Genomic DNA, 12832 nt, shown 5'->3' with positions numbered 1-12832 from the left:
CTTGCTATCATGACATCTTTCTTTTAAGTTGAGGGTATTTGTTTATGTACGAATTGTTATTTGTGATACTTTTACAGCATTTTAAGCATATTTAGCTTGTATTTCCTTAACTAAACTGTCATTTCAGATAAAAAAAGTTTTTCTGTTGTTATTTGCTAATATTGCTTTCCTTTAAATGAAACCCTGCTATAGCTAAAAAATTATTTTCTGATAATTAATTAATAAAAGCTTTTTTATCATTACTTGCAAGCATTGTTTTCCTTTAAATGAAATCTTAAGAAATCTTCTATTGCCCACCCCACATACATGCACATTAAATGTTGTTTTTGCGTGTAGGATAAGATTTTGAAAAACAATTAACTGCAGCCTTAGGATGGAAATTGTAAGCAACTAATAATGAAGAAAAATAGGCATGTTCATTGGGAATGGGTTAGTGAATTTTATAAATTACTAAAAAAGTAAAGTTGAATTGTGTAATAAATTCATATTATGTAAATTTTTTTTATTGGATTCCATTGATCTTGAAAGACTATTTTGTTTTCATACATAGATATTAACCATGAGAGCTGTAGCATCATTATGCTCTAAATCTAATCTACTTTCTATTCTTTACATAAACTTTCTATTCTTTACATATGTATGAAAACAAAATAGTCTTTCAAGACTATTTTGTTTTCATACATAGATATTAACCATGAGAGCTGTAGCATCATTATGCTCTAAATCTAATCTACTTTCTATTCTTTACATACCTTGAAAAGAAGAAAATCGGACGAGTTGAGACCTGGCTGTCATGGTCGCCAGGGAATGACCTGTATGTGCTTTGTCAGTAAAATCCTAATCAAAAGTTGCCTGAACCTTGAAACAATATACAAAGTCTTTAAAAAGACGAAGTTCAGAAAAAGAGTTCAGAATGTTTGAGGTTTCAATTTTTCATCGTTTTTTGAAACTATTGAGGTCTATTCTAAGCAACCTCTATATTTTCTCTGGTGACACTGATGCCATTTATATAATGTTTTATATCTAAGTGTATTAAATAGTATGAAAAATTATTTCAGATTATAAAAATGCAAAATTAAAATCTGAATTCTTCCTAAAAGGTTTTGCGTAATAATTCATATTTATGGGGTTAATTTTTTTCATGTCATTCTAAATTTTTAAGAGACATACTTATCATCCATAGCACAACAGCAGAGTATGGGCCTAGGCTTTCTAAACTAGACATTTTCAATCACCTCTACTAGCAGCCAAACTCCTCCAATTCTTAGTTTCAAGAACTAAACAATCCTCCTCTACAGCATCTATCCATTGAAGTCTAGGTCCTCTTCTTCTTGTGTTACCTAGTCTAGATGAAAAAATTTCTTTTAGTATGTTATTGTCGTTCATACGGATAACATGCCCGGCTTAATTTAATGTAATGAACAACCTTCAGCTTTCTGTTTGAACATTCGGTATAATTCGGTGTTGTGTCTTCTATGCCAGATACCATTTTCCCGAATTTCTCTGAAAATGCTTCTCATTAACCTTGCATTCAAAAGTACCCAAGATCACTTCATCCTTCACGGTCATAGTCCAGGTCTCTGAAGCGTAAGTCAGGACAGGATGGATTAGGAGTAATAGCTTTGTCTTTCCAGATAAAAAGCCAGATCTAAGTAAATGCTTTAATCCATAAAAGGCTTTATTAGGCACAACAATACATTTTTTTATTTTAGGTATATCATTGTTTTTGTTAAACATCAGTCCCAGATAAATGTAACGTGTAACTGTTTCAAATTTATAATCCCTAATTAAGAGATGATGTGGGGTGTATTTCCAATAGTACATAGTCATATATTTGATTTTATCGTGGTTAATAATAAGGCCCACTGGTTTAGCGTCCGTTTCAATAGCTTCAAACGCTTTTATTGGATATCTTTAGCTTCTGGCTAGCAGTGCTATGTCATCTGCAAACATACATAATCTGGATATTTTTTTGTGATATAATATATATTAAATTTATTTTCTCAGGAAAAAATACTTAATCTGAAGGTTTTGTATTACAGACAGGGATTTTTTCTATGAAATGTATGTAATAGAATAAAGAATCTTATTTTGCTTTAATTTTTAATTTCTGTTTATTTTTCATACTCTAATAAAGTCTTCCATTAAATTATAATAAAATTGGAAAATATGAAATGTATAACTTTTTCTTTCTTCAATGTGGATGATTTTTGTCCTTCCCCCATCTCATAATTATTTTTAATGTAATTATTGCTGTTTTTCCCTTTAAAATTTCAAATAAAAAGACAAATTCAAAAAGATGATAAAATGCATTTAATTTTCAATTGCCTTAAAATGGAAACCGGCATTTTGTAGACCTTTCCATTTGATACTTACAGAAATGCAGCTAGGGTTTTCAGCACCTGTGGGCAGCTGAAGATTTTGTGCACCCTTCTGTTTGCCAAGAATGTAAAAAATTTCATTTTAAAATTTCCTAACATCAATTTGCCCCCCCCCCCTCCCCGAGTGCTGCGCCTGGAAACAAGCATACCCCCTTACTCCGTCAAGCTTGTCCCTGGGTACTTATGCAACAGAAACTTACAATTTTCTGCATAATGCTGTTTATCTGAAGCTAAAATTAGTTAACACATATTTGTGATTTGGTGATGTCTATATATTAAACAGACTGTGATAGACAGTTTAGCTAATGTTCATTTTCTGAGCATAATAGTAGGCTCATGTGACACATTTCTTCCATTTAAATTTTCTTCTATTAAATTTTATTATTATGTACATAAAAAATTTTCAATGATAATAGAAATGAACATGTTGTTTGCTTTAATTATTTTTGCTAGTTTTGAACTGTTTCACACATTTAGTCCTTTTATTTTTAAGCTAAAAAGAATTTAAAAAAAGTTTGAACTTTTTAAGTTGTTAAAATTAAAGCACCTATTTAGATACAAAAAAGTTTTCTTTTTTATTAATATGTGAATAATTTCTTATTTTTTCCAGCTGATATAGGAAATAAAATGGTAAACCAGTATGAAAAGAAAACAATGTAACTCTTACTTCTTGCAATAAAAAAATTCAGTGGTAAAAATTTTGTATTTTTAATATTAATTATTTATATCTAATAATTTCGTAAATGAAACCAGGGCGAAACCGTTTAACACTGTACTTCATTTTACATCTAGGCAAATTTCCTGAATTTAAACCCTAATGAATAACATAATTTAATAGGTATAATTAATTAATTTAATTTTATAGTATCAAATATTAAATGTATTACTTTGAAAATTTTGAAAAATATTTACAATGCATAATTTTATTTTTTAAATGAAATGTTCTCTTCTTATTTATCTCTATTTTAGATATATCAATGTTTTAACTTTAAACTGATTATGAAATAGAATGGTATATTTTAATTGAATAATATGAAACTGAAAGGTAAAATTTAGTTTCGTAATGAACGTTTCCTTTGAAAGTATATATATTTGTATTAATTTGTTATTTTACATGAAGTTTCAGATACCTATCAGATGTTGTTTAGCTGAGTTTTATATCGTGCGATAAGAAAATTTAAATCAGTTTGCATTCTTTTGGAATGATGCCTCCAAGCAATGCAAAAACCGCTCAGGAATTCTTGTGTTTTGACACACAAAACTTCCGAGTTTTTCATATTTCAAGGCTGGCAGCTATGATATGTTGAACAGTGCAAATAAAAAATAAAGATTAGAATTTTAAATTCATTGCATTATATCATCAAATATTAATAACTTGTATAATAAAATTAATGTGCTTCTTCAAATAAAATATGTTACAACATATAGTACTTTAGTTGAAAAGTTTATTTACATGTACATAGGGGCAAAATGTCTAAATAATTCAGCATGATTATCATGCTGAATTTTATGAAAATTGAAATTTCATTTGTTTCCACCCAAAAGTGACCACAATGACTGGTATTTCAAGGCTTTTTGAATTCTATTGTATTTTCATAATTTATTTTATGATCAATTGAGTCTGATGAATAATAAAAACTAATAGTTAAAAGAGTGATTGATAATTGAGTTTCTGCTTATTTGATAGTATTAATTTATATAATTTACTTTTCTTAAAAAATTGTTTTTAAACGCAGCTAGACTACACAGCGTCGTTGAAGCGCATATTCTTTTTTTCTTATTACTCATTCATTAAAGCTTTTATTAGGAAATTAATCCATGAATGTAAAATCATCATTATGCCAGGTGGTTTAAGAAAAACCGAACCAGACACGGGAGACTTTTAACTTCTGTGTTCAGTTTACTTTGGGCCACCCAATACATAAATGCCTCTGTATGTACTTCAACATTCTCGCAAATTTGTTTAATGTAAGCTGTGAACTTTCATATTATCATTCTCTGTTGTTATTAATTTTTTCCACCTATAGGTTAAATGTATCAAAACACTTAATTTATACATTTTTACTATTACCTTTAGAATAATAAAAAAAATTATGTGCAGTATAACTGAGCTTAATCATTTTAATTTCATCTGTGTTAACAAAATGCCTTTATTCTAAAAATGGAATTAAATCAATGTTATTTAAATAAATTATTTCAAATTTATTAAAAAGTATTAATTTTTAATTTAAGACTATGTAAATTCATTGTAGCTTACTATGGAAATAAGAGTGCTTTGTTACCTGTCTAGCATTTTATTTCTAAATTATTTATCTTTCAGATCCTGATTCCTTTATATCTCCCACTGGAAATTATGTAGCATATATTGAACAGAAAACGTCAGTGGGCTTTAAAGGAATTTTTCGTTCATGTACTTTTTGTTCATATGGTACATATAACAAGGCTAACATGACAAGACATTTAAGAAGACATACTGGTGAACGTCCTTTTGTTTGCAAGATTTGTGGAAAGAGTTTCACTCAGAAACATAATCTTCTGTCTCATTCATTTTCACACTCAGGACTAAAACCATACGTCTGTAAACTATGTAAGAAAGAATTTCGAACAAGATCTGGTTATAAATTTCATGTTCGAAATCATAATGAAAATTTAATCTCATAATTGTTATTATTCCATCTCAAAGAGAACTCATTCTAAAATAAGAAAGTCTATGATGATCTTCTGAGTTAATATAATTTTTGTTTGTGCGTATTACTTTATCTATTCATCTTTACAAATTTGTTTATAGTTTCATAGTTTTGAACACTATGAAGTATTCAGAGCTTTGAGTACTAATTTTCAGAGCCATAAACAGATCAGAATTTTAATGAGAAGATTATCATTCTGAATCAGAAGATTCTCTGAAGGCATTTTTCACGCACTGAAACATTACATTTTACATTTTTTTTTAAAAGGAAACTGTGTATTAATTAACACTTAACACTTTTTTTAATAAGCAAACTTTCTGCATTGAACTTCAGTTTATATATGCTGGATGTGACACACGAACTATTTTATGCTTTTGTAATTATTATATATGAAAGGATTATTTAAAATAACTTGATTAAAAGTTGAATTAAAAAATCATAAATTTCTTGTCTTTTGTGGGAAAGTAAATAGAATGCTATTTATATTTCACTTCTAAAAAGTGTCTGATATCGCTTCCTTATCCGTTAAGTTAAAATGTATGAAAATTTGGGAAATTTTCTAGTTATATTTTTGAAAATATACATCAGCTTTTTAAACAGGTTTTTTTTATCTGAGATTTTCATCAATTGCCACATACTAAAGCTGCAAATAGAATTTAAAATATGTCTGTAACCTTCACATTTTTATTTATGCATTCTTATTTAATGACCAAATACATTTCCAAAATAATGTTTGGAATTTTTTAACTGCCTGATTCGAAAAAAGCTCTCAGAATATAAAGCATCTGAAATTGTTATATTTTGGGATTACATCTTTGGCTTCATTGAAATCTTGGGGGGGGGGATTTCAATCTATTGTTTAATAATGCACCAAGTTGTTTAGTTTTAAAACATGCAACAGAGTTTGTGGAAAGATCTTCACGAAAACATTTGAAATAAACAAATTTTAAGAATTTAAAATTGCAAATTTTATAAGGAAATAAATAGCTACATTAATAATTAACTAGAATTTTATTACACTTACAATAGAATTTTATTACTTTTAATGCTTGTTCATTAATCATGTATAGAATGATTTTATAGGAAGAAGAACTTGATAATTTGGAAAATGTGATTTTTCCTATTGACAGACAGAGTTAATGATAAAATTCCTTCTCTTTTAAAATGTTTACAGATACTTCCGCAGAGGAATTTAAAGTGACAAGTTTCCATACGTAACCTTGTAAGTTAACAGATGTTTTATATGAAGCAATGCTTGTTCATAATTCATTTAATTATCTTAAAAGTACTTAAAAATCATGTAATTAGTGAAAAAGGAAGTGTTGAATAAATTCTTTTGTTGTCTAAATTTTGTCTAAAATTTATCAGACTAATGCATAAAGAATTGTAATTACAGTAATATTTTTTCCTTGCATTTATTATATTAGGGAATCTGAATTTTGTAATATGTGAGGCATTAAAAGAATTTCTCCTGCTCAGTTTTTTTTTCTCACATGAATAGCTTATATATGGCTTATATGACATATATACTTTCTGTTTAACAAATAAAAGCTAATATCTGTATTAAGATAATTAGAATTACAAATTCGAAAAATAAGGTAGATATTTTACACAAGCTCTTGTATTCAATTCCTCCTTTTCAGTTATTTTATTCAAGCTTCTAACATAATAGCATAGCTGGGGGGGGGGAGGAATTAATTAATTTTCTTCAGGCTCATTATTTTAAACAGACTGGTAACTGATGTGAATCTCAGTTGTGTTTTTCTCCATAAGAAAATATGTGAAGAACTATAATTTTAACTGAGATTTGAATAAAATTCTTATTTTTCCCCCTCCATATCTGCTCGCAATTACTTTGATTTTAATACTATATTCAATTTACAAATCGTGATATGTTCAGTTTACATATAACAAATTTGATTATTATTATTTATTCTGAACAGATTAGCTTTTAATAGTATAATTTTTTTTTCCTGCGATTGTCTTTTTTTTTAATATTCATTTACCTTATATTATTATACTACTATTTTACTGTCTAAAGAAATTACACTTCTTTATTTTTTGTAAATATTCATTTACTTGTATAATTATGCTATTTTACTGCTTAAAGAAATGGTGCATAATTTAAATGAGAAAGGTTTATGAATTGTTTCACAGAAATAGTTTTAAAATTTCTGTCTTCTCTTTATTAAGAATATCCAAAGACTAATTCTATTATTGTAACTAGTGGTGAGCTATAGGAAGCTCTTGTGAAACCTTTGTTTAATTTATGTTCAATATGCAAGCCCTCCCTTTTTTGAGCTAGAAATTGCAATCAGTAAATACATATATTCCTGTGTAATTAATGGTTTAAATTCATATTACTATTCTGAAAACTTTTTTCCAATGAATGAGGTATAATATCAGAAAAAAAAAAAAAAAAAAAAAAAAAAAGGCATTTCGATCAAATTTCTACAGAATTTCTTAATATTGTAACTGCATAGCTCTTTGTTTACAGTTAGCAATAGAGAATTCAATGAAAAACGTAATGAAGTTAATCATTTTGAAATATTTCGTGAGAAAGTATATGCTTTTTATCTTTAGTCCCCCCACAATAAATTATCAAGAATTAAATGAGATTGTTAAAGATCTATGTCAAAATATTAAAAATTAGCCATGTGTTTGGTTCACAGTAGGCAGCAGGTAGTTTATGAACAGCTTTTACTACATCAAGGAACTCAGCTTATTGTTAGCATTTTGCATCAAGTGATAAAATAAGGATTTTTCAAACCGACTCCTAAATTTGAAATTTTTAAGACCTAATCGAAATCCTACAGGAATTATTACATCTCATATATTTCTTAAATTTTAAAATGTTTTCTTGCTCATGCACAATTATTTCTATTTTCTGGAATTGTAAAAGGAAATTAAAATTTGATATTTTGTTTTTATAAAGTGAATAGCATTTACAAAATTTTTGAAGATCTCCCCTGATTGAAACGTACGACAGGATCAAGATTTATTTAACTATCAGTGTAGTTGATGTTTTATAGAACTGTTCATAAAAATGTCAAATGCACAAAATGTTCAAGGATTGTATATAGTAAAACTTCATGATAAAAATTCAAGTGTATAAATTCAACAGTGGCATGAATTATTACAGTGCAAGTAAATGCAAATATTAATAATGACAAATATTAATAATATTTCATGTAAAAGCAGAAAAAGATGATTAATTAATAATTAAAATAAAGTCTAGGAAAATTTATCACATTTTAAATAATATCCCACCTCAGCATATAAGATTCATAAATCTATCTGTGGAAAGATATAATCTTACTTTTATCATTAAAAATCTTAGAATAATACATTTATGACATAGCAATATTTAAATTTTTTTATTATTGCATTTCTTATTGCATGAGGAACTTTAAATGGATCATCTAGAGAAGAATGAAAAATGCAGTCTAAATTTTATAAGCAGCCACTGTGTCTCATAATTGCATTCTATTTGTTTCTCCTTAAAAAAAAAAAAAAAAAAAAAAAAAAAAAAAAAAAAATCATAATTACTGTATATTTCCGAATATAAGTCGAGAGTGCATTTTTTTTCTTCAAAAATTTACTCCAAATTCAAAACCCGTATATAAGCCGAAATAGGGACGGGGGGAAACCTGTAACGTTCAGGCATGTCACCATGAGGGTAAAAATGCTGCCATGCAGGTAAAATAGATGGAATGTTTTCCAATCAAATCTCTGTAAATTAAAACGTTAGACTGCCAAGACAATATGTTTTAACTCTAGTAACCTTATCTGAAGCTAGCACATGCATCCCCCTTTTTATTATTATTATTATGGCGGGCACTAGCCATTTTCAGGCTTTCACCACTACTAAGGCCAGAAGCGGTGGTCAGTTTTATTATGGAGGCACCTAACAGGCGGCCACCGTTACCTCTTATGAGGGGACAGACAATGTACATCCATGCCTTCTTCGGTATTCGAACCCGGGCCCTTCGAATTTGCAGTCGGCTTCCCTAACCACTGCACCGTTTAGGCGGCTTTGTTCCATTCATTTGTTGTTTTGTATGCAATCCTGTGTTATTATTTGCGGTTTCTCTCTCTCTCTCTCTCTCTTTTTTGTCTCAAAGATAAGCGGGAAGGAAAATTCTTATACAGTAGATTTCAAACTAAAAGATGATCGCTTTTGCTGAAAATTCTAATAACAATATGACTGCTCCGCATTTTTCCGTACATGAAAATGAAGTTCGAGATTGGAGAAATTCGCCAGTATCAGCTCTTTCGTTTTGGCGACGACGCAACAAATCAGGATTATGAAGAATTTCGAAAATAAAAGAACTCCTTTTCATAAACCAAATAACTCATTTTATTTTAAATTAATTTTTTCATAAACTTAAGAAATAAGTACGATATTTAGCTTATAAAGTGACGCAGTCACAGAAGTCAGGTACCAAGGCGATGCCCAGGATATTTAGCGATTTATCGCTTGCATCCGTCTTAACAGAAAAGTACCTACTTTTTTTTGGGGGGGAGGGGGAGAATTGACGAGATTAGCGGATCTGTGTATAAAGCCGACCCCTGGAACTGAGCTTTAGGAAAAGTTCAAAAAATTCTTGGCTTATACACGGAAATATATACATTACTGAAGTATTTCTCTCTGTCCTGATAAGAGGGGGGGGGGAGAGAAGAAAGCTAGAACATAAAACAGTTTTATGATTTTTTAATTTGTCTGAATTATACTGAAGCCTGTTGTGCCATTTAATTTCTAGCATTATGCCATTTCTTTACAATTTTAACTTTTTTTAATTTAAGTATTTTCTGTTCAGTATATATGCCAAAGAGATGCGTATATTTTATCAAAGCTCTTGAAGCACACCCTATAGATTATGCGACAAATTCGCAGACAGCATTGATAATGCTTAAATAGGGATGCCTATGTACTTCTAATCTCTTGAGGCCACATTCTATAGATTAAGCCTCTAGTATCTCGCATATATTTGTTGTTAACTTTCTGAAGCTCTTTGAATTGAATCTTCAAATTATATGTTGACATTATAAAAAGTTTACACTTCATTTGAAATTATTCATGATATGTATAACTTCTTAAACATATGTAAATGTGTAAAATTCTGTGTAATAAATAATCTTTTTAAATATATGTAAATGTGTAAAACTCTGTGTAATAAATGAGTATGTCTAAAACTTTAATCCTCTTCATTCCTTAGTAATTTTTTCTTTCTATTATAAATGTGGTGTTAAAGTAACAACTGAGTCAGTATTAATTAAGAACTCAATTTTACCCATACCCTTATTTTGTTATTTGTATGTTACAATACAGTTTATATACGGAATTATTTTAATTCTAATTGTTTTGAATTTTACAATATTATTTTGATACAGCATGTCATTTGCGTATTTGTAATTCACCATTTTAAACATGTCTCTTTTTACAGGTGCAGTGTACGGAAGCAGGAGGTTTGTGTCATTTTCTGATGAACATAGCTTTAAGATTCTTGTTTGCAGTGCTTGTTCCTATTCTTCTCATCATACTGGAACATTTAAACGGCATTTGCTTACCCACACTGCACTTCGCCCATACATTTGTGATGTCTGCCAACAATCATATACTCAGAAGCATAATCTAATTACTCATAAGTTACGGCACTGTGGGGAAAACTTTGGAAACTTTTCAAGGAAATAAATGACATAGCATTCATTATCTTATGTTAGTCTAATTGCTAACTTTTGTCGTGTTACTAAAATTATTTGTAATTAAAATTTGGGAAAATGCTGCGGTTTGTATGTTGTTAATATATTTTTAATATATGATTAGGTATTTTATTTATTTATTTATTATTTTTAAAAAGCATTAGAAACTTCAGATTTGTGCTTATTCTTTTTAAATTTATACTTTATAATTTATTTATGTTTTATTATTTCTTGCTTATTCTTTTTCTTATGTTGTGTAATTTACAATGAAATGAAACTTCTTTTTCATAAACCGTAAAAAGAGGCATAAAAGGACGATTAGCTCAGATTAACACTTTGATTCAAGCTTCTGCAGTTGATCTGTAATAAAAGCGGTAATAAAAAAATTCATACTGAGTATAAGCTTACTTTAAAATAATGTAAAGTAGTTTGTATCTAAAATAATTTCATATGTGGAAAACCATTTTAAAATAATTTCCGGGTTTCTGGTATATGAGTTTTATACACTAAATAACTGAAATTTAATCATGAATGTTTAATTCTTGCTTTGAATTTTCTGTCCATTAAACCGAGTCTTTTAAAAATTTTTATCATTTTGTTGAGATTATGAATTGATGGAAAGGCTTTGTTTTATTCTTTTATGTAAAACAATATATGCGGAACAACTATTTTTAAGAACATTATAAGTATTTGGGGTGATGCAAAATTTATATGAACTTATCTTTCGCAGAAAACTTTCTCATATTTGGGAATTATAAAGCAAGATGAAGAGGCATCACAAATAATAGTGTTTCTGGATGTTACACAAAGTTGTAGTTTTTAATATATGCCACTTTTATACGTATTTTTTAATCAAGATTGTTTTATCCAATAGCAGAAATATATGCATATGTATGTGTTTAAACAAAATGATTATATATGGTAAAATACATAATTATTTTATGTATTTATATTGCATATTAATTAAATGGAATCTAATTGAATGAAATAATTTTTTGTTAGGTGCTAATTTATATAGAAGACAAAACGAGGAAATGTATCAGTTTATTCCTGGAGGAACTAAAAGACAAGCATCTAATCATTCATGTTTATATTGTTCATATGTTGCATATAGTAACGCTGGTCTTCAAAAACATTTGGTGAAACATACAGGAGCTAGACCATTTGTTTGTGAAATTTGTAACAAAGGATTTACTCAAAAACATAATCTGAAGTTGCATATGTTAGTCCATTCTGGCTTAAAACCGTATGTGTGTGAAATATGTAATAAAAGCTACAGGGAAAAATATCGTTTGAAAATACATAAAAAGTCTGTGCATTAATAATTTAGAAAATGTTTCATCACTAAGTGTAATAATAGCAATTGAAAGCAAAAATTTTGTTGCAATGTTTAAATGAAAAACATATTTAATCCTATAATTTTTAAATAAAGTGCATTGAGAGTTTTTTCTTCTTTTTTTTAAATATGTTTTATAAAATTCACTAATAGCTGAAGAATCTTTTCATATGAAAATTTACAATTAATGTGAAAATTCATTTAGCATAACTATAAGTTCCCTTTTATTATCATTATTACTGTTTAATTCTGACTTTGAAAACAACATTAATACAGGGTGATTATAATTAAAGTTTAAGTTTAAAAACGCTATAAAAAAAGAACCACTGATGAAAATGATGTGAAATTTGAAAGGAATGTTATTGAAGAAGGCGGAAAGCGTATGGCAGAAGAAAAAATTTAGTTTCGAAAGTTAGCCACAGATGGCGCTGTAAGCGGCAGAATCACGACGAGAAATGATTCGTAAAACAACGGCTAAGGTGGAAGTTACACATTAAAACGTATTGACAAATTAGAATTGTTGAATAATTTTATTTGCATGACTGTACATATCACATCGAAAGGGACAAATCGGTTTCAAGAGTTTTGCGGCGACGTACCGCATAAGAACCATTCATCAAAGAAGTTCGGAACTGTCACGAGACTGGCGCAAAACATGTTCAATATGGTGTCCACCATTGTGTGCAACAAGTTGAAAGCGACAAACAGCATGTTCCACAACGGAT

The 12832-nt window shown here is 28.6% G+C and overlaps 1 protein-coding gene across 2 annotated transcripts; it reads left to right on the top strand.

The window, feature by feature from the left end:
• The first annotated feature begins 3328 nt into the window (after positions 1-3328).
• LOC146997309 (zinc finger Y-chromosomal protein 1-like) lies at positions 3329-12210 on the top strand. Of its 2 annotated transcripts, XM_085817326.1 has the most exons (3): positions 3329-4968; positions 10516-10787; positions 11774-12210. In XM_085817326.1, exons 1-2 carry the CDS (start codon positions 4830-4832, stop codon positions 10761-10763), a joined length of 387 nt encoding a protein of 128 aa, XP_085673452.1. In that variant the 5' UTR covers positions 3329-4829; the 3' UTR covers positions 10764-10787; positions 11774-12210. The 2 variants fall into 2 exon arrangements, with proteins under 2 accessions (XP_085673452.1, XP_085673451.1); XM_085817325.1 differs by having other exon boundaries at positions 10516-12210.
• Positions 12211-12832: the final 622 nt, after the last annotated feature.

The sequence above is a fragment of the Stegodyphus dumicola genome, chromosome 5, assembly GCF_044657685.1.
Source record: "Stegodyphus dumicola isolate Sdum_Otavi_A_Nest chromosome 5, ASM4465768v1".
Taxonomy (NCBI): Eukaryota; Metazoa; Arthropoda; class Arachnida; order Araneae; family Eresidae; genus Stegodyphus; species Stegodyphus dumicola.
The sequence above is the reverse complement of the archived record's forward strand: the minus strand, read 5'-3'. Positions and strand labels throughout refer to the sequence as shown.

Coding starts and splice junctions, on each gene's coding strand:
- LOC146997309 (XM_085817326.1), top strand. CDS start 4,830: ATGACAAGACATTTAAGAAGACATACTGGTGAACGTCCTTTTGTTTGC. Junction 4,969..10,515: donor ACCATACGTCTGTAAACTAT/GTAAGAAAGAAT, acceptor CTCTTTTTACAG/GTGCAGTGTACGGAAGCAGG.